Source organism: Eurytemora carolleeae, unplaced genomic scaffold (assembly GCF_000591075.1).
Source record: "Eurytemora carolleeae unplaced genomic scaffold, Eaff_2.0 scaffold501, whole genome shotgun sequence".
Classification (NCBI taxonomy): Eukaryota; Metazoa; Arthropoda; class Copepoda; order Calanoida; family Temoridae; genus Eurytemora; species Eurytemora carolleeae.
In genome coordinates this window covers 12,457-39,529 of record NW_019396608.1, presented here as the reverse complement: position 1 = coordinate 39,529, position 27,073 = coordinate 12,457, and the positions used below count along the sequence as shown (strand labels likewise).

The 27,073-nt window shown below is 32.8% G+C and overlaps 3 protein-coding genes across 4 annotated transcripts; all 3 read right to left on the bottom strand.

The window, feature by feature from the left end:
* Window positions 1-38: 38 nt before the first annotated feature.
* On the bottom strand, window positions 39-18,806 carry LOC111706219 (polyphosphoinositide phosphatase). Its single transcript, XM_023479030.1, has 22 exons — window positions 18,672-18,806; window positions 17,552-17,861; window positions 17,273-17,314; window positions 16,724-16,842; window positions 16,578-16,663; window positions 16,167-16,400; window positions 15,368-15,471; window positions 14,740-14,885; window positions 8,409-8,528; window positions 8,056-8,167; window positions 7,363-7,495; window positions 5,444-5,579; window positions 4,947-5,021; window positions 4,623-4,770; window positions 3,865-4,005; window positions 3,543-3,622; window positions 3,134-3,241; window positions 2,951-3,030; window positions 2,428-2,517; window positions 2,048-2,162; window positions 1,222-1,318; window positions 39-1,053 (listed from the first exon to the last, which is right to left on the bottom strand). Exons 1-22 carry the CDS (start codon window positions 18,791-18,793, stop codon window positions 967-969), a joined length of 2,685 nt encoding a protein of 894 aa, XP_023334798.1. The 5' UTR covers window positions 18,794-18,806; the 3' UTR covers window positions 39-966.
* Window positions 18,800-21,817, bottom strand: LOC111706225 (D-aminoacyl-tRNA deacylase). Its single transcript, XM_023479042.1, has 8 exons — window positions 21,739-21,817; window positions 21,050-21,112; window positions 20,850-20,903; window positions 20,374-20,432; window positions 20,206-20,249; window positions 20,035-20,097; window positions 19,756-19,827; window positions 18,800-19,214 (listed from the first exon to the last, which is right to left on the bottom strand). The coding sequence occupies exons 1-8, from the start codon at window positions 21,777-21,779 to the stop codon at window positions 19,125-19,127; spliced, it is 486 nt and encodes a 161-aa protein (XP_023334810.1). The 5' UTR covers window positions 21,780-21,817; the 3' UTR covers window positions 18,800-19,124.
* Window positions 21,782-26,028, bottom strand: LOC111706223 (neuroguidin). Of its 2 annotated transcripts, none has more exons than XM_023479039.1 (7): window positions 25,875-26,028; window positions 25,642-25,737; window positions 25,259-25,351; window positions 23,513-23,620; window positions 22,892-23,147; window positions 22,380-22,477; window positions 21,782-21,987 (listed from the first exon to the last, which is right to left on the bottom strand). In XM_023479039.1, exons 1-7 carry the CDS (start codon window positions 26,000-26,002, stop codon window positions 21,819-21,821), a joined length of 948 nt encoding a protein of 315 aa, XP_023334807.1. In that variant the 5' UTR covers window positions 26,003-26,028; the 3' UTR covers window positions 21,782-21,818. The 2 variants fall into 2 exon arrangements, with proteins under 2 accessions (XP_023334807.1, XP_023334808.1); XM_023479040.1 differs by having other exon boundaries at window positions 25,881-26,027.
* Window positions 26,029-27,073: the final 1,045 nt, after the last annotated feature.

The window sequence follows — 27,073 nt, the reverse complement described above, 5'->3', positions numbered from 1 at the left end:
ATGACTTACACTATCAAAACTGACTCACTATAAATTACAATCATTAAAAGTAGAACCTATCAGATCTTACAAAATGCGTTTACCCAAAATATCTTGGAAAATAAGTCATTTGGAGAATAAATTCTAGTTCGTTCTATGTTCACTTATTATTTTTGCAATAAAGCTGAATGAGGAAATTGCATCAGTTTAAAGGGGCTGTTAAGGTTAATTAAAAGGGATTACAGACTTATGCCTAAACATTTTAGGAGTTTATCGCTACCAATATTAGTTCCATCTGATGTTTCCGTCTCGATAAATTGAACTAAAACTGTGTCAAAGTTATAAAAAACTCGTATATACGTAATCTAGTCGACGGAGCCTTGTGACCAGATATTGAATGGCAATTGGTTAAAACTCCTCTCACGTGATATAGACCGAGCTACTTGACGGATACTGCACTGCAATTGGTGGAAATTCTGGTCACGTGGTACAGACGTAACAATAATATTATCAATTATAGCTATTAAAAATAAATAAGTATTTCATTCACATTTTAAAAGGAGCGTACCTATACTTTTAAGGCTCCTCTGGGTTGTCTTCATTTTCAAATTCGTTGCATATTTGCTGAATATTTAAAACTCTCACTCTTATACCAAATCTCATATATATGAGTTTTTGTATCAATTTCATCTAGACAAGGACATCAGATAGAACTAATATTGGTCGCGATCAACTCCTAAAATGTTAAGGTTTAAGGGAGTCCTCTTCTCTCATTGAATCGGAGAATTGGGCAATGATAGATAAAGGAATTAGCGAAACACATTGGAACCAATACAAATTAGATCGACCAATTCATAAATTCCAAGCTCTTGTCTAAAATATATATAAACAATTTGACAAAAGTATAATTTTGAAAGCACAGTTTTCAGAAAATAAAACAAACATTACAAAGACTTGAATTTACATCCAGATAATGGTTTAAGACGGTTATCTCTTGGGTTGAAAAGCGTTTACATATTCTTCGTATGCTCGGAGACTGGTACTACTCGGCTCACTGGCGCCCATTTCACCAACCTTAAATATATTATCATTTTAAAAATCATAAGTAATAATTTTATTAAATTATGGAAAAGTTCATTTTTATTTGTAAGTTAACAATCTCTGTTTGTTTGTATATTAATAATAAAATCATAAAAAATCTCTTTTTTAAAATAATACTGTTAACAAAAGTAATAATAGTACCTTGACATAGTTTTCATAAATTAATCTTGTTTTCTCCGATATAGGAGGCAGAAGACGGGCAGAGTAATCATGAACAGGAACTGGACAACCCCGTCGCCTGGTCAGAAAGAAATGATAAATTTAGAATAAGAAACACTTTTTAATACTCAGAAGTTTCCTTTCTAGAAAGAAATAGAAAGAATTTGAAAAGCAGATAAAAGTCAATTTGACCACTTTTGTGTGCTTTAATAATAATAATAAGCACACTAAACTAAGCAAGTGGGGTAGGTCAAATAGGCCTATGATAGGCTGGGTACTGTAAAAAGTCTGGCCGCGCCATCAAAGATGAAACCTAGCCTGCATAGGATAGGGTTGGGCCCATACTTGCCACGCGTCCCTAAGGCCGCTACAAGCGGTCGGTACGGTTCGAATTCAAGTTTACTCTAGTCCACTGTGTAAAATGAATTATGGCCAAAAAAGATAAAAAGATATGCGAATTTTATAAGTTTCCAGTTGAATTAAACAGCTGCATAGAATTTCCAAACAATTCCTTTTAACACTCGTAAGCATAGATCTTGCAATGATTTATAAAAAGTTTCAGAATAAAACTGAAAAAGAAATACAAATCGATCCTTTTTTACTACATTTTAAAGAGCCAAAAATGAGGATAAAAAATAATTTATAAATTGTACAACCTTCAATAAGTCTAACTGAGAGAATGAAAATGAACTGGGTTTAAAGTTGCATATTTTCAGCGGACAATAAATTGATCCTTGTTTTGTGTGTAGCTATTTTAATAGGACTAACAGAGAGCATTAAGAAGACAGGGTTTGCTGTTATCAATCACCTATTGATAGGTCTGGCTAGAGGATGAGGAACAGATGAGGTTGAAACTCGTTTCCCTGGCATAGGTCCAGAATCTCGAGATAAAGCACTGTTACTCCGGTACAAAGACATGTCTCCTGGAAACATCATATTTATAACAAATCCCAAAAATTCTTCCAAAAATATGAAACTAAAGGGATTGTTCATAAATTCATTAAAGGGCTTAAGTCAAAAGAACAGCGACAGAGCGTAGCAAAAATAACGTTCACAGAAACATCAGCTAGAAATAAAAAATGTCATATTTTAATCATAATTCGTCATTTTTACATTCATGAACATTCCATTTAGTTTAATTAAAAGTTCTCATTTTGTCAAAGTGATTTAAATATAATGTTTGAATTCCTGGGGGTGGCGGAGTGATTTCAACTCCATAAACTGTTTTCATACTTGGAAACATTGACTCGAAAGACACATATCTGTTCATCTTCTCGCCTATATAAAGAACAGGAATTAAATAAAATTATCAAATAAAAGCCAAATATTTGCAGAATTTATAAACAACCTTGACCACAAATAGGAAAGTTAACTAAATTTACTAAAATAAAATAAGAAAAAAGATCCTCTGTAATGTGAAGAAAACCAGGGGTGTAGATTTTCTAGAAAATATTATTTCCCCGAAAATTAAGGTATTTTTGCGTATGTCACAAACTTATATTTAAAGGATTTTATTCGCTAATTTGTAGCTAATAAATAAATTTTTGGGATAATAAGTATCAGAGGGACAAAAGTACTTCCCTTTGTCGGGCCTTTGATGTCTAATTTTTCAATGATCCCCCCCCCACCCCACCCCACCGCCCCAAGTCATTAAAATATTTTTTCTTAAAATTAGGAAACTCAATGATTTCATAAACTTCCAACTGTTAACCTGCTGATCTGTTCTGTTCTGAAAATGATGGATCTGTATCAGAACTATCAGAACCACTCTGATCAGACTCATCCTCAGTACTAGGACAAAACCCATCTTTAAAAACATATTTATGAACCATTTATCCAGTCTGTGAGCTGGAGATCAAAGAAAATCTGCGAAATCAATTTCAAGATGGCGTCCCTAGTGGTGGAGCTAGTACTATTGCCGGCAACACTGGGATTTTTCATCGATAAGTTGGTTTTACTGCTGGACATTTCTTCTCTCTTCTTACCCAACCTTACCCGTACACTGAAATAAATATTTCGAATTACAAAATGTTAAATGAAATATTGAAAGTCATGTTGTTGCTTACAACAATTAATATTTTTAATATTAGCAAATCATACAATGAGAGCCAGAAAACTCTGGAATAGGAAGATGTTCAGACTCAAGTAAAGACCCATTTCACTTAATAAGTTCCCAATAAAACTATTTGATTTGTAACAAGACATAATCAATAAAGCAGTGCTATAATGTCGTCTTCTTATTCCAGTTTTCTGGTTCTCACTGTAATATTTTTGTTAATCTGTTTCCAGATACAATAACCAACCTGAAGGGACTGAAGTCTGTAGTAAAGTTAGGCATATAATCTCTAACTGAATGATTTATCTCAGAAAATGCGAAAAGATCCTGGAGAATCAAGAAGAATAGAATAAAATAACTAAAAAGACTATTTCAGTTGAAATTCAATTAAAACAATAAATATTATTTAAATGAATACTGTTACTTTAAGTAAAAGGTTACTAGGACTAAAGTCTTAAGGATGGCTTATCATGGCTGCTTCATCAAAAATCCAAAAACTCTTGCATAATAATTATGGCCAATTGCTTTAAATAATTGACAAGAATTTAGCTTTTAATTTTTCTCCTTCCCTGTAGAACAGTAAGCTCGAATGAATGATAATAATCCTCTGAACTCTCCAGTAGGTCCTGAGCCTTGGTCAGCTCAGTGCAGACCTTCGTCCCGATATCCATGGAGTAGGGGAGGTAGTTGATTAACTCAGGGTTCCACCACTACAACACAATATAGTGTAATGTTTTCTCTAATAAATTGCTTAAAAGAGCTGTTTGAAATGCTACTTAAATGACTAGTCAGAGCTGGGATATTGTGGATATCGAGATCAAAGCTTGATCTCAATCTTTTTATTTATTTGTCGATTAATTTAATTTTTATTCGAATTCCCGCATGGTAACCGTACCCAGTATTATATTAGTATTAGAAAATGATCATGAAAGATCCCCAATGTGGAATACTCAGACCGCCGTCCGAGTAAGGGTCTCAGTCAGGTGCTGATTCCCCTACCAGTTCAATCTGCCACCATAATCTCATTTCCCCTACTCTAAGGGAAATCAACCAAGGCAGGTACAAACCAGATGCTGGCGGTAAGGGGTTAAAGCGAGGCTTTGATTAGCGGAGGCAACACTAAAATGAAGATATGGAACGGTACGTTTTTTAGTTCCTAAAATTATAGGTGCCTACAGTGGATATCTAGCCAAGCGATCGTGATTATGAGTTTCCTACACAAAAGTTCCCATCAGACAAGGAAATAAAATATCATAATTCCTTCTCCTCCTTCTCCTCCTTCTCCTCCTTCTCCTCCTTCTCCTCCTTCTCCTCCTACTCCTCCTACCTGTGTCAGGGGAGAAGGAACACGAACTGGAGGCTGATGATGAAGGTAATAATCAAAATTGTGTTCTTTTTCCCAAATCGGTGGACGGCCGATTTCAGGCTGGAATATTCCAAGGAATACATTCATTGTGTTCTGCTTTTCGGCATCACTATAACAAAAATACTGTACTGTACTGTACTGTACTGTACTGTACTGTACTGTACTGTACTGTACTGTACTGTACTGTACTGTACTGTACTGTACTGTACTGTACTGTACTGTACTGTACTGTACTGTACTGTACTGTACTGTACTGTACTCTTACTGTACTGTACCGTACCGTACCTGAGTGTATTACTGTAGTATCTACGCATAGTCTGCATTATATCATTTCCCTTGCTAGTCCAGGGAGCCAACTTTCTAAACAGAGAATTAAATCAAATCAAATCATACTTTGCAGGAATAGCTTAAGACTTCTAAATGAGGGTTTGAGTTTCAAACATTAATATGGCTGATATTTTTAGATATTTTTTAGATATTTTTAGATATTTTCAGATATTTTTAGATATTTTCAGAGATTTTTAGATATTTTCAGATATTTTCAGATATTTTTAGATATTTTTAGAGTTTTAATTTAAGTCTCAGCCAAATTTAATTCAGACCACTATATATTTCAGATTCGAATAATTGAAAAAGTTCTTTTTCCTTTTAGAAAATTTCCATTTTTTTAAAATTCCAATATCTGGATTTCCATTAAAGATTTACAAACCAATGTTAACAAATGTAAATGTTTACAATTCTTTCTACACAAACCTTGTCATAACATTTTTATCTATGAAAACCTGTATGATTTAATCCTATGAACTAGTGCTGATCCTCCGTACTGCAGAGCTAGTGTATCTCCTTGATCCTCGTACATCTCCTCCAGCATCCTTACACTGTCCGTATCAAACTCTAGCTGGGGTTCCTTGAGTACACCTACAGTACAATATATAGGGATAATTCTTATTGTGTAAATTAATTGCGAAATTTGAATGCTAGATTTTATTTTATCAAAAAGTTTATCTACACAGTGCGCCTGAACAAAATCAAGACCTTTAAAATGCCTCAAAAATAAGGTTGTTGGGGTTTAAAAATAAAATCATTGCGAAAAATTGCAATCCTAACTTTTTTCATCGAGATCTTTTTGAGAAAACTCATGTTTTATAGATCTACTTTTATAAATTCCAAATGCTTTAGTTTTCCCTACGTCAACCTTGTTTAAGGCCAGTTGGAACATTGTGTTACCTGTAAAAATTTAAAGAAAATTAAATTTTGCGCCAAAAAGTATATTAATACTTTCATGTATCTTATTTATGTCCAAAGATAATCATAATCAAAGTTTATATAAAGTTACTACTAAAGGAATTGAACTTTCCCCACAAACTCTGATATTTTAATACAGATTCTATCTTTGCAACCCAATGTCATAGACCTTAGATATAAACTATAAACTCTGTTAGATCAAGTAATCTAAGTTTGAAATGTCAAAGGTTTACACCGCCAGGTTGCAAAGATAAAGGGAATGGAATATTCAAGTTTGTGGCAAAGACTCAACTCCTTCCATATCTTAAATTTTTAAAGAGGATACTTTATACTGCAGCGCAAGCTAGGGGTTCAGCTACTCCCGTGAAGTTTGAAATAGAACCCACCTTTAAGCCTGTTCTGCCATGAGTCTTTCTAATCCGTTCTACCATGTCCATTATCCCACCTTAACATTCATCCTAATAGGAGTCTTTCTAATCTGTTCTACCAGATTCATTATCCCCCCTTTATAACAGAAGTCTTTCAAATCCGTTCTACCATGCCCATTATCCCACCTTAACATCCGTCCTACCAGAACCTTTATAAATCCGTTCTACCATGTCCATTATCCCACCTTTACACCCGTCCTACGAAGGAGTCTTTTCTAATTAGTTCTACCATGTCAATTATCCCACCTTAACATCCGTCCTACCAGAACCTTTCTAAATCCATTCTACCATGTCCATTATCCCACCTTTACATCCGTCATACCAGAACCTTTATAAATCCGTTATACCATGCCCATTATCCCACCTTTACACCCGTCCTACCAGGAGTCTTTTCTAATTAGTTCTACCATGTCCATTATCCCACCTTAACATCCGTCCTACCAGAACCTTTCTAAATCCATTCTACCATGTCCATTATCCCACCTTTACACCCGTCCTACCAGAACCTTTCTAAATCCATTCTACCATGTCCATTACCGTCCTACCAGAACCTTTCTAAATCCATTCTACCATGTCCATTATCCCACCTTAACATCCGTCCTACCAGAACCTTTATAAATCCGTTCTACCATGTCTATTATCCCACCTTAACATCCGTCCTGCCAGAACCTTTAAAAATCCGTTCTACCATGTCCATAATCCAACCTTTACATCCGTCCTACCGGGAGTCTTTTCTAATTCGTTCTACCATGTCCATTATCCCACCTTTATACCCGTCCTACCAGAACCTGTCTAAATCCATTCTACCATGTCCATTATCCCTTCTTGACACCCGTCTTAACAGGAGTCTTTCTAATTTGTTCTACCATGAGTCTTTCTTATCTGTCTACCATTTACATTAATCCATTAGGATTATCATTTTTCTCAACGATTTTATATATATTTTCGACCAACCTTTTTTCTGAGGCATTTCAAAAGTCTTAATTTTGTACAGGCGCACTGTGTCTATTATAATTACTTTTACTCACCCAGGGCATGGAGCTGAAAGGCTAATGCAACCTTCCCAACTGCAAACTGAGCAGTGTTCGTCCTGTCCAAACAGTCAACACAGTTCGTCCGGACTATTCCTGTCTGTCTGAGTAGGTAGGGAAGTTTCTCGTCCTTGACAAAAAAGGTCCAAACTGATAAGATAAGATGTTTGAATGAAAATCAGACTCTTTTTTATCTTCTCAACCAAATGTCGTAGACCTTAGATATTTCAAACTATGTATTCTGTTAGATCAAATAGTCTAAGTTTGAAATATCAAAGGATTACGCTATTAGGTTGAAAAGATATAGAGGTTTAAAAATTTGATTTTGTGGAAAAAACTCAATTCCTTGATTGCTTTCAGTTTTGGATTTCTATAAATAACTGACTTGCGGTTTTATGATGCAACGTCAATGACAGATGTTAAACTTATTAAAACAGAAAAATGAAGATATCTTTCTCATTGTTAATCCAGTAAGAGGTAAATAGGTACTGTTGTGAATCAGGCAAGTAACGCTTTTTTTAAATTGTAGGTCATTTGGAATTAGTCGAGATTCCAATAAAAATACAATTATCGTAGTTTTTCAATAAAAGAAAAATGTTTATCTATTTTTAAATAAACAAAAATTAAGTTTTGTACTAATTCAAATCTATGGTCACAGTTCAATGTTCAGTGGAGGTTTTGAATATTTGCCTTTTCCCTACTACAGTTGAGTAGGTCAGCTTGATGAGTTCTCTCCCAAGTAGGGTCTAAGTGTAAGTACGGAGTAGGTTTATTGTGAAAAATTCCAGTTTTCTTAACACACCTAGAAAACCAAGTGTTTTTTCTTTGAAGACTTAATATTTTGATTACTACGTACATAAAATTACTTCAGACACAGAATTTTCAAAAAATTTTCCAAAGTGCCAGAAATAATTTAAAATTCACATTTGCTTACTACAGTATGTACAGTTTACTGCAAGTTTTGTTTCAAATTCTAAAGTTTAAGATGTGACTTATGAAGTGGTTTTGATGAATACTAATAATATGATAAACCAGAAACCTACTTGTACGCAATATTGCTGAGCCTAGCCATGACGTTCGCCTCCTTGGCCTTGTTGCAGCGCGCCATGTCGAAGTGGAAATATTGAATCTTGTGTTTTTCAAGCAGAAACTGGTTCAGATAACTAAAAATAAAATACAGATAAATTTTCTAGTGAAAGATTTTCTAAGAATGTCTCTCCCCCAACACCCTTAGACTCAAGAATAATAGAAAAGTGTAAAGTTGTCATATATACACTCCATGTAAGTACATTACACAACTCCGAATGCCTAAAAGAATACTAAAAAAGGAGGCCGATACGAAAAGCACAGTAATGGAATAAAAAGTTCAATTGGAGTGAAAGGAATATGAAGAATCAATGAAGACTGGATAGTGCAACAAAAGACTTGAATCGATTGGGACAGTTCAGGAGAGAAAGTATATATTAGAGAGTTGAGGATATAAGAATCTATTTTAAATCAAACGAATTGGGATAATTTTTCAGAATGTTTTTAAAAGATTAAAAAAAGTGGAGGGAAAATGAGGAGGAAAGAAAACTTAAATACACAAACGAATCTAGGGTTGTTACAAGGAAAAGGTTAAACAAAGGGATTAATTCAACTAATTCAAATTGCTTCTATAGAGAGTAACAAGCAATTGTGGATATTTTTTGCCTGCAAATCCTTTAATTGCCGATAATATAAAACACAACTTAACTCCATATGAGTTCTTTAATCCTGATATTCTAGGGTTCCCAGCTGATCTTTGAAAAGTATTAGTGTGCAAGACCCAGTGTTAAGCTGGCTCCTGAGAAGTTTTGTAATCCTAGCAGTTTCTTGATAAATAGTACTCCCTCTCCTCTCCATCCGGTTTTATCCCAATATTCAAATAAATCAAGTCTTAGAATACCTGATTCTTAATCTACCCCTTACTACAAACTACTTAGCTCTTAAGTCTGGTCTTTAAGTCGTCCGTCCTTAATCTAATCCTTCTATAAATGTTCCCAGACGTTCTGCCTTAAAGGGAGTGTTCGCGAAAAATGAAAGGGGGTATAGGCTGAATGCGATAAAAAAGCGCTTTTGATTGCTACTAATCTTACTTCTATCTGTTGCGTCTATAAGGAGAAAATTGCTAAAAACGACTGATACCGAAGAAAGTAGTGTCCATACAAATTCAGAAAGATGCAACATACGACTTAGACCGTAAAAAATTCTATTTAATTTCAAACAAATCATTCAGATATTACAACCTATGGTCATCGATTATCTTTCGCCACATTTGTATATAGTTGATTTTTCAGAATATGTTATGATTTTATTTTTTAAAATAATATTTAGCTTGCAACTTGTTTTTGATCATTCCTGGAAAATATTAAAATGTCGTCTTCATTACCAAAAATCCTCGAAACAAAAATAAATGTTTTTATAAGTAACTCTCAGATCATAACAATTAAAACATATTATGAAAAATCAACTATATACAAATGTGGCGAAAGATAATCGATGACTATAGGTTGTAATATCTGAATGATTTGTTTGAAATTAAATTGATTTTTTACGGTCTAAGTTGTATGTTGTAATTTTCTGAATTTGTATGGGCGCTAAGTTATTCGGTATGAGACGTCTTTAACAATTTTCTCCTTATGGACGCAACAGATAGAAGTAAGATTAGAAGCGATCAAAAGCACTTTTTTATCGCATTAAGCCTATACCCCCTTTTATTTTTCGCGAACACTCCCTTTAAACATTAATCCGTTTTGTCTGATCTATTAAGACATCGTTTTCAAAATCCGCCCTTACTTACTTAAAATTTTTTACCTTCAAAGCTCATTATCTCTGAACCTCTTTTAAGATTTGTATTCATCCTCTAATTCCTTCATTTTTCTGTTATTTTGAAACCTTCTCAGCATCTTTTTTCTTTAATCCTTCAGATATTTATCCGACCTTACTTTTATCATTTTTGCTCTTTCTATAAAAATTCTTTATAATTTATTCTTCTATTTTTTATCACCCTCACACTTTTATATTTTTCTAATACTCCTTTTCTATCTTATCTTCCTTCTTCATTCTTTCTTCTTCGTTATCCTTATTTTCATTATTTCCTCATTTGATCATTTAATCAGCTGATCATTTTTATCCTTTTCCTCTTTTCTCTTTTCTCATTAGTTCCTTTTTCCTCATTTGAACATTGTTTCCTTTTTCCTTATCATCTAAGTTCTATCTTGATCATGTGATCATTTTATCCATTCTGGCTTTTACTCCTTTCATCAGTTTACCATTTCTCCCCCCCCATCATTTCTTCTTTTTCCCTCATTTCTTTAATTCTTACATCTTTCCTCATTGCTGTAATTGGTTCTCCATTATCTTCCCTCTTATGTATATACTTTCTTAACCATCCATCTACTTGCACTCTTCTTTCCTCCATGGCCCTTCTTCATATTTCTTCTATCCTTTTTTATCCACTATCCATCCCTACCTAATCCCTATCTTTAATCCTAAACGTTTAAAAACAAATTTGATCAGAGCTGGGAACTTTTGTGTAAAATACTTATAATCCAGATAGCTTTATCTCGATATCCACCGTGGGTTCTTTTTGTTTGGGAAATAATGCGTATCTTGTTGTTTTAATTTTTTTTCCAAGGTACGATTTTCATGCGGTATATTAAAGAAAGATTATATTTATCAGCAGAAAATCGAGTTCAAGCATTGATCTCGGAGTTGGTACAAAAGGTCGATTATCAAACCATCGATTAATAAAACGTCGAAAAAAATAATATATATATAAGTTTTCCTTGTTTATATTGCCAAACTGAGAGGAGAAGAGTTTTTACTAAATGTTTGACAGGAGATCAAGACTAAAACAGAGCTAGTTAAAAGAATCGGGCAGGGTACTCTTTTAAGTTCGGTTAGGAATCCTCTGACATCAGGATAAAGGAACATAACTGGAGAAAGATAACATTCTGCAAGTTCAATATTCATACTTTGCATATAGGCCTGCCAAGCATCTATCTATCTATCTATCTTCTTTCTCGCATAGTTCAATCTTTCCGTACACAATGATCAAATATCAGTGGCTGAAAAGGTACTATCAAACAAAGTCCTGCTAGGAGAGCAAAACAAGATTGGATCATATTCTGAGAACTAAACACACAGTATATGCACTATGCATATATTCTTCAAAGTACAGTCAATATATCTATGCATTATACATACAATATACAGTATGCACTATACTATACATACAGTATACGCTACAAAGTATGTTGAATACTGTTGACTGTATAAAATCTTTAGATTAGTGAAGGAGAAGGTACTATTAAACAAAATACTGCAAGGATAACAGAACAACTTGAGATCAAGTTATGCTAAATATTTTGTAGTTATATACTTTGAATACTGAACAAACATACATTATACAACTTGTGCAGTAAAAATATACTTTGAAAAACAGTTAGTTGACAAATTACGGATATCAGAACAAGAACGGAGCTTTACAAAATAAACATATCTATGAATAACTTAAATAATTATATCCTAATTTTAAAAAGGTACAAAATGTTAGTCGTACCTCTTGTACTATGGCAGTGACACGAAATTGGCAATAGATACAAAAAAATAAACCCAAGAGGTTAGGTACAAAGTGTTTTTTGTATCCTGGAACAGAAATATTTATCAAATGGGAAACAGGATTGCAAAACTGGACCAGAGCTCAAACTTTACTTCAGCGAGAGTATTGAATATACACTATACAGGGTGTCCCACATCATATTAGATCGTTTATAGCTCTAAATTGAGATTTAAGGATCAATGTAAAAAAATTCTTGCAGAAAATTCCAGGGTTTTCGATTATTGTATGCGCATTTTGGCGTTAAAGATTGGAGATAATACAAGATGACATGGGACGCTCTGTGGTCTGTTGCTTGACGCGGATACGTAAATTAAGAACACTTGAATTCCAAAAACCTGATTAGAGCTAAGGTAATTCACTAATCTTATATACATTGTTTGTTATTTGTCTGTCTGTTTGTTTGTATCCAATAAATGTCGAAAAATATGAATTCCTATAGGGCCCAAATTTTGTGTGGCACCTCACATATACCCCAGGGAAGGTTTATGGATGATAAAAAATTTCAAAAATTAGCCTCCAACAAAATTCGATTTTCATTAAATTTGGAAATCCACGTTTTTTTTTTATAAAATCCGCGAACTTTATTTTGATTTTTGTTTTGTTTTACAATGAATATAAAGAGAAAATGTTGACAATTGAAATAGAAGATGGGCATCCTAGTTCACTAATAAAATTCTAATATAGGTTATTTAAAAAAAATTTCATCCTACTTTCTAAACCTTTTTTTCAGAATAACTTTCCCATCTCAGTCTCACGTCTAAGAACACACAAACTTATCACATCAACATCCCAAATCTTTCCGTCATTGCTCCTTCATTTCAAACTACAGGTGTCCCATTTGCCGCTAGAATCTTTTCCGGTGGAAATTATAATTACCGGAAAAGATAAATCGGAAAACGGAATTCCAGTAATATTCGGCTTCTAGCAGAAATTTTCCGGCGAAAATTTCAACTTTCAATTCAGTATATATAAAAGATTGACAGTTTTTATTAAAATTTTAATTTCTTTTTATAAAAATATAAGATAAAAAATGTCAAAGAATGAATAAAAGAAAAAGAGAAGGGAAAAAAAGATAAAATATCAAAAAATTTAAAGAATTTAATCCATAATAAAAAAATGTGATGCCATAAAAAAATGCATTAAATCTGCCTTATTTTTACTATCAGAAGAATCACAAAAAAAATCTAATGAAGATTTATAATGTTAACCACTGTAACTTCTACTACACCCCTTTTAGGGCAAAGTGATTTAATACTAAAGTGGGCCAAACTCATATTTGGATGACGACATTTTTTGTCCCAAGTATTCAAAAATAATATAAATATATATATAAATTGGACTGTACGGAGTGCACAGTACAACAGAAACTGGACTCCGTTTACAAACACAGGCTTAGAATTTGTATTTCACTTAAATATAGATTAACGTAAATTAAGATTTCAGAAGTGAATTTTAGACATTTTACTGCACAATAAATATTTTCAGACAGCGCAATAGTGCCTGCGTGCATAATCTGTAAAACAAGGAATGCCCAATTTGTGATACCGAAAAATGAAGATCTCCGAAATATATTTCTGGTCTTTACTTTTGTATTTAGACAGATTTAAGAGTGGTTGAGAACCAAGACATAGTTTTAAAGATATTAAGAAGGGTGTATTCAGGTTTTTTCCCCCAGGAAGGGCTTACATTTTTTTTCTTTTTAGGGGGGGGGGGGGGCCAAAACCCCCCAAAAAGCATATATTTCACTGATCCAGGAGGGGATGAGACCCCATAGCCCCCCTTGAATACGCCCCTGGATAATAACATAGACGTGTTTAAGAAATTTACAAATATATTTCGCAATGAAGTTCGAGATTTGAAAGAACAAAACTAAGCAGTTTTAAAGAATTAGAAGTATTTACAAATAAACAACATACAAACATACAAAAAAATTTAATTTTTATTATGAAAATTTGTAAGTTCTATCTGAAGACGACATTTACATGGGTCTTAAGTCTATTTTTTCTAGTCTACTTTCCAAAAGAAATCTTTACATGTAATTATTTCCAAACCAAATAAAACCTTATGGCCCAACCTGTCGTCATTGTCATAGTCTGTTCCACTTTAGTATTATTATTATATAGTATATATTCACTTTGTCCTTTAGGGGTCCTTGGAGTAATCCAAAAACTAAACTGAACTAAACTAAACTAAAACTAAAATACACTATCGTAAAAAATAATAAAAGCAAATTGTAGAATTAACTGCATGTTTCAGCCCTTACAAGCTAGGGCTATTTTAAGGTTCAGACTTAATATCCAAAGAAATAATGTATTAATGATTAAATGCATGTACAATAAATTGTCCATTCATGGCTACGCCAGTCACAGATCATTTTTATTCACATTTGAAATTGATGGAGAGTTTTCCAGATTCAAGTTAATTAAAAATCAACAGAACTGTTCAAACGTTTAATATCTTTTAAAGAGACAAATAATGTAGACCACATTTTGGAAAATTAATTAAACTTAAATCTTTTTTTTTTGATGCACCAATTATTAATTATCGGAAATCAGACGATATTCAAGTCGTCTCCAATTCCCATTCCCTGTATATATATTTCAATCTAACTCATGCTGCCGAGGAGTGTTTAAAACACAAAACAATTTGTACAGCAATAAAAAAGAAAAATAATCTGTGTTTTACTAAGGAATATATAAAAGACTCGTACTTCTTCCCCTCCCAACTACCTGATCTGTTTTGTGAACTCATCACTGAGCAAGGATTCGTGCTTCTTTCTCTCCCTCTTCTTGACGAGGTTTATCACGACTATAGGACTACCATGCCGAACCAACAGCTCGTTGAAATGGTTCCCAGCAGTTAGTCCAAACGGATCCTAAACGTATGAACTGATGAGCATCATTTTGATTTCCGTTTTTAAACATTCATTTATTCATCCTTTATAATTGTCTAGAGCAAAATTACATTAAACAATATAAAAGTTTACAATTTAATACTAATACTCTTTTCTCTGGATATCGCATTTAATGATTGACAGGGTTTGCCAAAAAAAAACAGGTACCATACAAGACTTCAGCATGAGTATAGTTTAGTTATTCAGAGGTGGTTTTCAGAAATGGAGCTTGGTCCCAGTCTCGTGTTTTTCGTTTCCTAAAAATGTGGTATGATGACAGCACTGCAAGACTTGATAGATTTTCCCACATTGCTTTGATTTTATATAAAATTGGAGGTTTAGGCTGTAATTTACTCAAATCCTGGACCCACTGTGCTGACTGTGCTTACCTCTGTTTCTATAAAATTGGAGGTTTAGGCTGTATCTTACTGAAATCATGGACCCACTGTGCTGACTGTGCTTACCTCTGTTTCTATAAATATTGGAGGTTTAGGCTGTATTTTACTCAAATCTTGAGCCCACTGTGCTGGTACACTTCCTCGCATCTGCACAAAGCTTGTGTAGTGACCTAGATTAATTTTGAAAAGTATATTTTGACCTCTCCCGAGATAAAATAAATTGTCAGTGGGTGTTTGTTCGACTGCTCTTATTCAGAACTTCACTTCTAAGTTATACATACACAATACACATGCTAATATCATAGACGTAATTTCAATCAAACAATTACACCCCTATCTGACTTACAATGAGGAAGATATCAACATTTTTCAAACGCAAAAAGGTGTTAAAGGTGTTCAGTCATTGTCAGTAGCAGATTTCCGCATGTCAGATTTAAGGAGAAACCACAGTTGATAATAATCATTTTTCCAAGAGAAAAAGACGATTATCTTGTTCATCCATGAAAAACTTTATAGTTTACTGTTATGAATCGGACTGCCACTCTAAAAATGGAGGTACACTTGAAATAAAGTTTACAGTCCCTTTAAGTTTAAGTCACAACTGGCACTATACATTTTGAGGTGTTCATAAATATACGTGGTGATTCTAAAACGGAATTATGGTGTTAAGCCTTAAAACCATTTTAACAAAGACTTGTAACTATGGGCAGGGGGAAGCTTAAAGGGGTCATTTAAGTAATTTTTATGTCTAATGCTTTAATAGACGTAAAACTATGTCGAATATTCGACAATATCTCTGCATTGGAAGCATGGGGAGTCAGCTAATAAGAGGGACTAATCATATAATAAGTAATCATACACTCACCCATCGTGTCGCTGCCAATGCTGGAGTCGCAAGCGATCTGTTCTGTCTCAACTTCGTTTCCAACATCACCGTCGAAATTTGCTCCTCGCTTTAAGAATCGTGTACCGGCGTACTTCATCGACCGGCGCGCTATGAGAGTCACGTAAACCGGTTTTCCGAAAATGCTGACGTTAGATTGGTCAACAAATCCATGTATTATGGGAAGCTTCCAATCAGCATCAATGTCGTCAAGGTCTAAAAAGAAAATTTTTGAATTGTCACAAAAACTTGATTATTTTTAGAATTGAAATTAAATAATTGTGTAGAAAATAAAATATTACGCTATTCTGGCGAACAAAAATGAAGAAGACCAACATTTATAAAACAAAGATTGTATTTCATATATGAAGATTAAAATAAAACTATTTTAACCTTTTAGAAGATACTGGTTCCAGACAAATTTCTCTTGGTATTCTGGAACATAGGAATAATGTCCTGTTCCCGGTACATCACTCAGCCTATAAAATATATATAGATATCACGAGTTCTTTATTTAAATATTATTCCAACCTTCGAACCTGATTGGTTTACTCAGGAAGGGTTGGTTGAGTATAACCGGGTTACTGAGATTATACTGGAGAGGATGGGTCAGATCATAGCTGTAGGAGAAGTAGAAGTTAGATGATAGATCAGTTGCCTTCAAACCATCGATAATAAAGAAAATAGAATTATTAAATTGGATTTCTTAGAAAGTGTCTTGCGTAAAAACATAAAAAAAATAGTAAAAAAGTGACACTCAACGTATTTTTGAACTGAAAGGTGCCTTCAACAATTCACAACGGCTTTATAAACAGTGCTTGCACAAAATATAAAAAAAATAGTAAAAAAGTGACAGTCAACGTATTTTTGAACTGAAAGGTGCTTTCAACAGTTCACAACGCTTTATAAACAGTGCTTGCACAAAATATATAAAAAATAGTAAAAAAGTGACAGTCAACGTATTTTTGAACTGAAAGGTGCCTTCAACAATTCACAACGGCTTTATAAACAGTGCTTGCACAAAATATAAAAGTTTTCTGATAATTCTCAACTTTTTGGGGTTAAACTATCTTTTGGGTTATCTTTTCCTGAAACATTCTTAAATATCTCTGTTCATCTGGATGCTGCTCCTATTGAACAAATCAAATCAAATTTAAGTTTAAATATTAAAATGGCTAAGTACATGGTTATTGGTTACCCTCTAAGGATAAGACTATAATAACAAAAAACTATCTAGCGGAAGGCTAAGGTTATTCTTTTGTTAAACCATCTTTTTTATATTATGAGCTAAATAATTTGCCAAAAAAGCTAATTTTATAACATAAAAAACATTGAATAATTTAATAATAAATAAAACTTCCACTAACCTTACTATCTGACGGTATATAAATCATAAATGTGTCCTCAATCTTGTAAATCGTGTGATGACCAATAATTCCAACTTTTCTCCGTTTAGTGATTAGAATAATATAATATCCTTCAAGGAAACGAACGAAACCAGCCAGACCAAAAGCGGAAACCGTTTTGGTGAGACCCGAACCGATCTTCTGACCGATCTTGGATCGATTCCCAACATCGATCATGGTAAGAAGATCGCGTATTTCTCTTGTATTGTAAATTGTTTTGTCGTCAGACACTTCAAGCTTTTTCGTTTCTACTCGATCAATTTTCAGCACTCTAAAATAAAAAAAAGATAAAAATCTCTCAAATACAAAAAAAGTTGTTATGAATGAATTTTTTGGAGAATTTCAAAATGTTTTCATCTTAAAAAACCATTTTTTTTTAACATCGTTAAATAATGACTGAAGAATAAGAACAAAATTATCATAAAATAAAATTCTAATTTAAAGTCTGACCTATAAGATGGTTGAAAATTGTTTAAATGGACACTTTTTTACATTTTCTTGGGTATCATTAAAAAAATCTCAGAAATTTTGTAAAAATTTTCATACAATAACATTTTAAGCATAGAGAATAGAATATATAGAGAGGAATTTACTAGAAAAAAGTGTAAAACGGCCATTTTGTTGTACTGTTTCCATACTGCAGGTGTACTTCACATATTTATGCTATATAACCTGTTGGGCCCTGGAATATCATTTTATAGAAAATCTAAAATTATTGTTAAAAGAAAGCCAAATTATGAAATAGGCTGGTTTCATAACTGACCAATGATCATTTCACATAGACTCTATGCCTTCCACTTTACAAACGATGATTTTCCGTTATAACTATAAATCAAATGATGTTTTTATTCACCTAATTCATTATATAGTTATTTAACAGCTTTAAAAATTTCGAAATTGAAATGAATAGTCTAGGGAACATACTGTATCAATGTACTCTACTGCATTTAATTTGTGAACATTTACATGATTTGTACACTTTGAACTCCCTTTCAGGCTGAAAGGGACTGAAAAAATTCATACCGAGAGATTCTTTTAATTCCTCTCTATATATTCTATTCTCTATGATTTTAAGTCTTACCTGAAAGATGTTTGTGTATTGTTTGACCCGACCAGGTAAAACTTAGATTTGGTCTCGTAGAGCGCCATTCTTTGGATTGTTTTCACACGTGGAATATAAACACTCTCCTGAGGATCCTCCATTTTTTATCTGAAAAAGATGGTTTTTCTCAGAAGTACGAAGAAGTTATAAAATCTAACTATTTATTCGTGTAAGGAACACTTCGAAAAATGCTTCAACTCGATTTGTTTCTGGAAAGTTTGGCAGCCTAACTTTATTATCACAGTAACCACAGTCTTTATTTAAAATTACATTGAAATGAATGAAGGAAACCATTTCAACTGATCTGGGTTGAATAAAACTGCAGGTTCGGGTTTGGAAATCTCAAATAAAGCTCCGATACAGAAATGTTATCTCGCTTAAGCTATCCTTGCCTCTTGTAATTCATACACCTGGAGATATATATAAACTAGTCTATTCTGCAGGCTGAGGTTCAGGTTCGGACCTCTTCTCCGGTAATGATTCTAATTCTAGGGTTACGGGTCCATCGTTGATCAATTCCACCTGCAACATTATTTAGTTGACATAGAAATCGATAAAAGTTGCATTTCTTTAAAATAGTATACGGATTCCCATGCACAATAGTATACGGATTCCCATGCACAATAGTATACGGATTCCCATGCACAATAGTATACGGATTCCCATGCAAATAGTATACGGATTCCCATGCACAATAGTATACGGATTCCCATGCACAATAGTATACGGATTCCCATGCACAATAGTATACGGATTCCCATGCACAATAGTATACGGATTTCCACACAATAAAAATGATGCACTCTTTTTATACTATTTACAATTCTACAAGTTTTTAATTTAAGATATAACTTACAAACATACAACAAAATTATCTTAAAAAATTAACGTTAAAAGAGTCTAAATACCCATTTCTCTGTAGCTTTATGAAATTAAAGTTTTTAAGTTGATGAAATAAATGTTTAAAAGATTTGTTCTGGCTCGAGGGACCATTCAGAATGGGAAAATGTTGAAAAATTGGAATGTACATTTGAATATTTATCAGGCGCAAAATGTATCCTACCTGCATCATGGCTCCAAAAACTCCATTTTTAATTTTATCCTCTGAGTGACCTTTTTTCATCTGACTTAAAAACTAAAAAGAAACCATTGGTACATGTTTCCCTCTGTGCAAACTGAAATGTTTTGGAAATTCTAAATTGCATAATAATTAATTCATTATTTATTTACATCCTTTAAAATTTTTCTTTTCAGAATTATTATTATTGTATTTGTTCAAATATTTAAAAAATATCCCCCCCCCCCCCCGGATGCGGAAATTAAAGATTTGTACCAAGGTTACCTGATTGTAAAGTTCTAAGGATTTATCTCCAGACATAGCTGACCGGAAATCCGGTTTATTCCCCTTTATCAACAATAGTTTTATCAAAGTTTTTAAATATAACAAATTTGGGATAAAAGCCACAATCAAATAAAAATAGGTTTCGAACTCAAAATAAAAACTATCGCTTTCCTTCATGGAGTGGTAAAGGGTAAATTGACTGACACACAAAATTTCTTCAATATGTATATTTTAGATATATTTGTCATTTTGAATTACGTCCAAAAGCCGTCATACTATTCTAAATTATTTTTGCGTCATTTCTAATTTCTCATTTGTAAACATACATATTTTAAATTCCTAAATCTAAATCTTTCGGAGACTTCGCCCATCTTCTCCCAGATTCATCCTCCCATAACCTATATATATATATATATATATACATATATATATATATATATATATATGTATATATATATATATATATATATATATAAAGCAGTAATCTCAGTTTCTTTGTTTGTATAGAACCATAGAAATGTTCTTAGCTGGGTTTTAAAATTTAAGTTCAGCGGGTTCACTTTTTTAGGGAAAGTCTTAGTTTCCAGGCAAAGCTGGGTTACCAAGCTAGTCTAAAATAAACACAAGATTTACCAAATATTTCAGAAAATTACTTTTTTTTAAATACTCCAATCTAGATTTAACATAAGGTCAAATTTGTACTTAATTAATGGAATAACTTTGTGATCTCATTGCTTCTCTTAGATTTGATTTTGATTGAAAACATGTAATATTTTGTCTTAACTGTATTTGACACGACAGTACCTAGTACGCACCTGATATTGATAAGTTTACGCACGATGTATTCCACTTCCTTGACTGTATCATCTCTATGCAGATCAAAAGAGTTCAAATATTTCCAGATAAATATTAAATATTGGTGTAAAATTAATTGAATTTAAAGGAAATAGCAAATATTAAAAAATCAACAACCAAGATTGAGAAATTATTTATATAAAATTAAATGAAATCGTCCCTGTGGATTCCAATGAGAGCTACAATCCCTTTTCCAATAGAAGAAACCATTTCTCCATCCACACTAATCCATTCACATAGTTATTTTACTTTAATGAAATATGTAATATTAAGGGAGTGTTCGTGGAAAATTAAATAAGGTTCGAGAATAACGATTATCAAATAAAAAATAGATATTATCATTTCTATCACAAGTTTCTGTAGAGATTTTAGTATAAACTTTTTTAGCAGGCCACAAAATGCCCTGTAAGTAAGCCACAATACAGAAAAGTAAGATAGAGAAAAAATAGAACCAATTTATATTTTTATTCAGTCATGGTTTATACTTGATTCCTTGAACCTTTTTGTACATATTTTCAACACTTCGAAACTATTGGAATATATTATAAAAAATACGAATCCATTAGTTCAGTGGAATCAGATTCGAAAAAAAAACATATAGTCTAGAGAGTCAGTTTTTTCGAATGCTCCTTCTTAGATTTGTACATTTACATAAACGATATTAAGATTTATACGTACATAGAATCTAAAAAATCAAGTAAATGATTTAAAGAAACATATGCTAAACATTTATAAATTGTAAATCTCCCAAAATAATTTATGTTAAAAGAGTTAAGTTAACATACATAAATTTTAATAATTCATGACTGAAAATTTTGCGAGTAGAGCATACTTTAATAAACTACGTTCCTAACACTGGCTGACATCACCCTCTGTACAACAGCCTTCATTATTTTCTAAAAAATATAAATATTTAAAAAAAAATTCTTCTAAAATTTTCGCTTTTTAAATTTCTTCGAACTTTTCTTTCCGCCGTGGGAAGCTTTCCGCTTTTTCTTTCCCCCAGAGCTTGGAGCTTGATCATCATAGAAGCTTTTGCCGAAGGAAGTTAAATCGTCGCCGACACTTGACATAGTCATCATCTGTTTCCGTTTCAATCTAAAATATACAACTCTTTAAAACATTTTTATCTTTAAAATTAAATTAGGTTTGTAATTAAAGCATTGAAACAATTATTATTTCTAGATAAAAATAATTTTATAGGTTTTAAGCCAGGCTTTATTGCTCTGAGGTCGGACCTTTTGTGTTTAGTATCGACAATCTTGAACGTTGGATCTAGATATCCAATGTGAACACTTTAAGATTTGAGGATAAATGTTTGATCCCGAAATTAAATTTATCCCTACAAAGTATAATCACCACGAGATATCAGTGAGAGGAATTAAAATAATCCGACTAACATCACAAAACTCCTGATTATGCAAACTTACATAGGCATTTTCCTTTTGATCAAAATCTTTCTAAAATAAACTGCATAATAAACTGCATACCTGTCTGCTTTAGTGACCGGAAGTCTAATGAAGTTGTCCTCCTCTAACCGTATCCGCTCTCTTTCCTCCTCTATGAACTTTTGCCGCATTGTATCAACCTTAAAAATGTTTGAGTCTTAAAACGCGAAAACAAAAACTTGGAATGATTTTAAGCCAAAAGTTTTAAGTGATTTCTAACATTAGTTGTTATGTTGCATGAACATGCATGAACCTGTGACTTTACGTGTGTTGACCCTTTTCTGGCTGTGGTTTAATAATAGAGGTTTCATAGTTCAGGGCTGAAAAGGGAGCAAATTTGGAGCAAGGATGGATAGTTGGGTAGTTTAAGGATAGAAAGAAGAAGAAATATTGGGTAATTAGAGGGATGAAAAAGATTAAGAAAGGAAAGTTGGGTAGTTTAAAGGGATTGAAAGTCATAAAGGATGACGCTGGGTACTGGGTAGTTTAGGGATGGAAAGAAGATGAGAGATAAGAGAGATATGGAGAAAAGATAGACAAGAGATAAAACCAACCTTATGAGAAACCTCTTCCGGTGTATCCAGGTATTGCTCTTTAATGCTCTCCATAATACTTTTAGATATTGCTCTTTTCTTACTCTTCTCTCCTTCCTCCAATCCTTTGTCCTCTCCTCGTCCCTCCATATAGTACTGAGGGACGTTCATCGGAGGCTTAAATTTCTGCTCGGAGGGATTCTTGGAGGCCTCCTCGTCCTCATTCTCACTTTCATCGTCCAACTTGGACAACAGGTTTGCGGGGTTGGGTTTGAACCTGAATATAATAGATTTAATTATAATAAAAATATTCAGTCATTTTCTCTACTATAATTGTGAGGGGTTTATACCTTTAAAATCGTATTTGACAATTAATTACAAATTATTACGATTAATTAAAAATATCATCACTAAAAATAATATAATAATTTAAAAATAAACAAATGATTGTTCACAAAAAACTAAACTAAATAAAGAACAGTGATCATTTAAAACAATGTCTAATAAATATATTAAGATAACCTTTTCCAAAACTTACTCATATCGAAACGTCTTAACGTATAGAACTTTCTGATTACTAATTTAAGTTTACTTAATAAAAACTCAGTCCAAACCCTACATAATAATTTGACCGAAGCTCACCTGAGGGGATCGTTTTCGTCAATGACACCATTTTCGGCGATATTGACGAGTTTGTCTACTTGATATCTAAGCTTCTGGTCGATGGGTCGAATCTTCTCAAGAACTGTTCTGTAAAAATAATAGATAATGAATTTTATAAAATATGATTTATGAAAAAACAATTATGCTTTAAAGTTACAGATGTGGGACTAAAATGGTTCAAGGAACTTCATTCTTTTAATTTTTGACATAATTCGACATCATTAGACATCATTTGACACATCATTTGACATCTTTTGACATCAATAGACAACATTAGACATCATTATACATCAATATATATTATTAGGCCATCATTAGGTCATCATTAGGTTTTCATTAAACACAATTAGGACATCATTATACATCATTAGTCATCATTATACATTATTAGGCCATCATTAGGACATCATTAGACATCATTATACATCAATATATATTATTAGGCCATCATTAGGTCATCATTAGGTCTTCATTAAACACAATTAGGACATCATTAGGAAATCTTAAGATATCAATAAGGACAGCAATACAGGTAGAAGAGATTGGGATACATTGAAATTACAAAAACATAAAAATAATTTCAGTAACGCAAAATAACACGAATGTGTACAAAAACGAAACCATAGAGAAGTTTAGTCTGTATAAACTGTCAAGTGTCAAATGTCGAATTATTACAAAAAAACTATATCAATCAACTGATAACTATTTGATTTAGCAGTAGTCATTGTTTAAATTCGTCAAAGGCGAGCATTCAGTTCCTTTGATCAAACCCCATGGATAAAATTAATTGCGGTAGTTCAAAACAACAGTAACAATATTTATTGATCACGTGTAGACCAAGTGAGTAAATCGCAATTTGTTTCCACAAAATAAAAAATACAGATGTAAGTAAAAATTATTGAAGAAGGAGAAACATATAATTTCCAAACATTCTTTAGTGAGAGTTCAAAATTAATGAAAAAAGAAGCTGAACATGACACGAATTCTTTTTTAACAAGGGTACAACTCCACAGACTTGGGAGGAATCCATAGAACAAAATGGTATAACTGAAATAGAATTGAAAATGTGATTATCAGGGGACAAGTTTTTCTTTGCTCAGGGACTTTATCATGATCCACGGAGAACCTTCAGGATTGGGAGTATACATAATCAGAAACTGGGGTAAATATATTGGATTAAATATGCGGTACTAAGGATTAATCAGGATGATAATTGTAGCTCAGAATAAAAGTTATTAGAACGGCATTATAGCTCGTAGTTTGAATGTACCGCAGATCTGAAGGACGCAGTTAGAAATATCTGTTTAGTATTTTAGACTTCATTAGAGAAGAGGAGTTTAACTATCTATGAATTGTTCAACTACTTATCAATATTCCTTAAAGAGACTACAAGTGTAATTTCAAGTGTAATTGGAAATGTCGGATTCACAACGGTACCCTTAAACGCTGTGTCTAATCAAGTTTGAATTAAATATCAATGTTTATAATTTTAAATCTAGTTATTTTCAATTTTGGGTTCCCTACAAACGCCATTTCCTCATTTCTACTGCAGTAAAAGATATCAAATTTATCAAAATTAAAAGCCTAGAAAAACGACAATATCTTCCACATTCTTGATCACATTAAGATTCAAGGGAAACGTTGTCAATCGGGTATTTTCATCTTTGCATAGAGGGTCACTTGAAATAACGTTTACAGTCCCTTTAAATATATTTTGTAGGAAACCTTATTTCTATGAGTCTATGAACAGCTGATTCTTCCTCTAGACCCTTCCCTTGCATCTTCTTTAGCTGGAGGAATCCCAGGTTTGAGATGTAACTTAATAAACAAATATTTAGTAAACTTCACAGACAGGTTTCAGCTTAAAGATCTGACAAAACAAAGATGATTAGTTTCAACTTTAATTAAATACAGCAAACAAGGTAAATAGTAATACATTATAAGTAAAAGAGTTTAAAGCTTTAAAAAGGGAAAATGCTAATTCTAGGGGGGGGGGGGGCATACCATGAACCCCCTTTGATTGCAAACGACGTTTAAAAAAGATCAATCTGAACCTTTGAGTTTGATGAGATCTGAGATAGAACTTAATGAAAAATAGGTGCTAATACCTGGCAAGTAGTCTGTTTTTCAAGTCTAGAAATGAAATTCCTTCTTTCCTGGCCCCTCCTTCTTTTATATCCTTTATTAGGTTTTGTACAGTTGTTCTAAAACACGAAAATTAATAAATTATCGTAACACTTAAGTTTTATAGTCGTTTTTAGATTCCACAGTTTTATGAAAACACTTTTTTCTCGGCATTAATAAAAAAAATAAATTGAATTCAACATTAATGATTAATTTCCTGTTCCTGGTATCTTTAGCTCCTTTCGCAATCTCCTCAAGTAATTTACTCATCTCAGTCCTGTCTTGCTCCGTCCTATTCTCATCCGTCCTACCCTGATCCGTCTCAAACTCCGTGCTCATTGTCATGTTTTCTGAAATTATTAAGATTTGGATTGTGCACAAATTCTCTTTTTATATATTTTTCACAACTTGCAATAGAATTATTATCATTTATCATTTTATACCTTTCAGGACTTGAAAACAAAAAAATGTAAAACACAATCCAAACTTAACAATCATACTTTTGCAATTACTTGAATGATATTTTAGTTATTTATGGGCAGCGGGGTTTTTAATTAGACAAATTGTTCCCAATCTCACATTTTTCTTTATATTTGACTTGTTTGCCTGTCTGTATTCAATAAACGTGGAAACGGCTAAACCGATCAGGCCAAATTTTTGTGGAAACTGACATGACCCCAGGCCGGAGAAAAATGTCGACATTTGACATTTTTGAAAATGTGCTAATTCAAAAAGAAAAATGCTCGAAAATTTCAGAAAATTAATAATGGCAAATTTCAGAGCAACAGCTAAAATCGTTAATAGGAGAGGGAGCACGGAGCACCTAGCCTAGTAACAGATAATTTCTTATAACTAACAACTGTATGCCCCTCCCTTACGCCTGCTGATTTAAATGGTTCCGGGTTTGCCTTGATGGGAAATCCCGGATCAAAGGATAAATTGTAGTGTGAGGGGGAGGAGGGGGGGGGGGGATTTCAGGGTACCAGAGAAGAGAGGGATGGGGTGCACGGCAACATCTAGTTAGCAGTTCCGGAATCCTTCAGATTTAGAGTCTCAAGATTCTAGATATTTATGCAATATTTGTAAAATTAGAAGGCCATGAAAGGAACAGGAAGTTTTGTAGGAAATTTAGAAGTAGTAAAAAAAGATCAATATAATTAACACTATTACAATAACATTTAAACGAAAATCCTTATCAATAACAAGAAAACGATCAAAAAAATCTAACGTCGTTAAAACAAATATGCTAAGTTTTCGAATGTAAAAATGTAAAAATGAGTTTTATGAAGAATTTCAGGCGGGTTGTAAAATGAAATCCAAGACCATAAGGGGGTTATGGTCTTGCCACTAAAAACCTCTTAAACATTTTTTTTCTATACCCCCCTCCCCACCCAAATCCATCCTTAACCCTTTTCT

Bases quoted from the DNA above. Each gene is read 5' to 3' on its own strand.
- LOC111706225 (XM_023479042.1), bottom strand. From the start codon at position 21,779: ATGAAGGCTGTTGTACAGAGGGTGATGTCAGCCAGTGTTAG. The intron at 21,113-21,738 runs GAACGTAGTTTA...TGAATGGATTAG, and splicing joins GTGATGTCAGCCAGTGTTAG to TGTGGATGGAGAAATGGTTT. The intron at 20,433-20,849 runs GTGCGTACTAGG...ATATATATATAG, and splicing joins CGTAAACTTATCAATATCAG to GTTATGGGAGGATGAATCTG.
- LOC111706219 (XM_023479030.1), bottom strand. From the start codon at position 18,793: ATGGAGGATCCTCAGGAGAGTGTTTATATTCCACGTGTGAAAACAATC. The intron at 17,315-17,551 runs GTTAGTGGAAGT...TTTGTTCAATAG, and splicing joins ATATACCGTCAGATAGTAAG to GAGCAGCATCCAGATGAACA. The intron at 15,472-16,166 runs GTGAGTGTATGA...AAATTAATCTAG, and splicing joins CATTGGCAGCGACACGATGG to GTCACTACACAAGCTTTGTG.
- LOC111706223 (XM_023479039.1), bottom strand. From the start codon at position 26,002: ATGACAATGAGCACGGAGTTTGAGACGGATCAGGGTAGGACGGATGAG. The intron at 23,621-25,258 runs GTTTCCTACAAA...TTATTTTTACAG, and splicing joins CATAGACTCATAGAAATAAG to AACAGTTCTTGAGAAGATTC. The intron at 22,478-22,891 runs GTTGGTTTTATC...AACATTTTTAAG, and splicing joins CGGAAGAGGTTTCTCATAAG to GTTGATACAATGCGGCAAAA.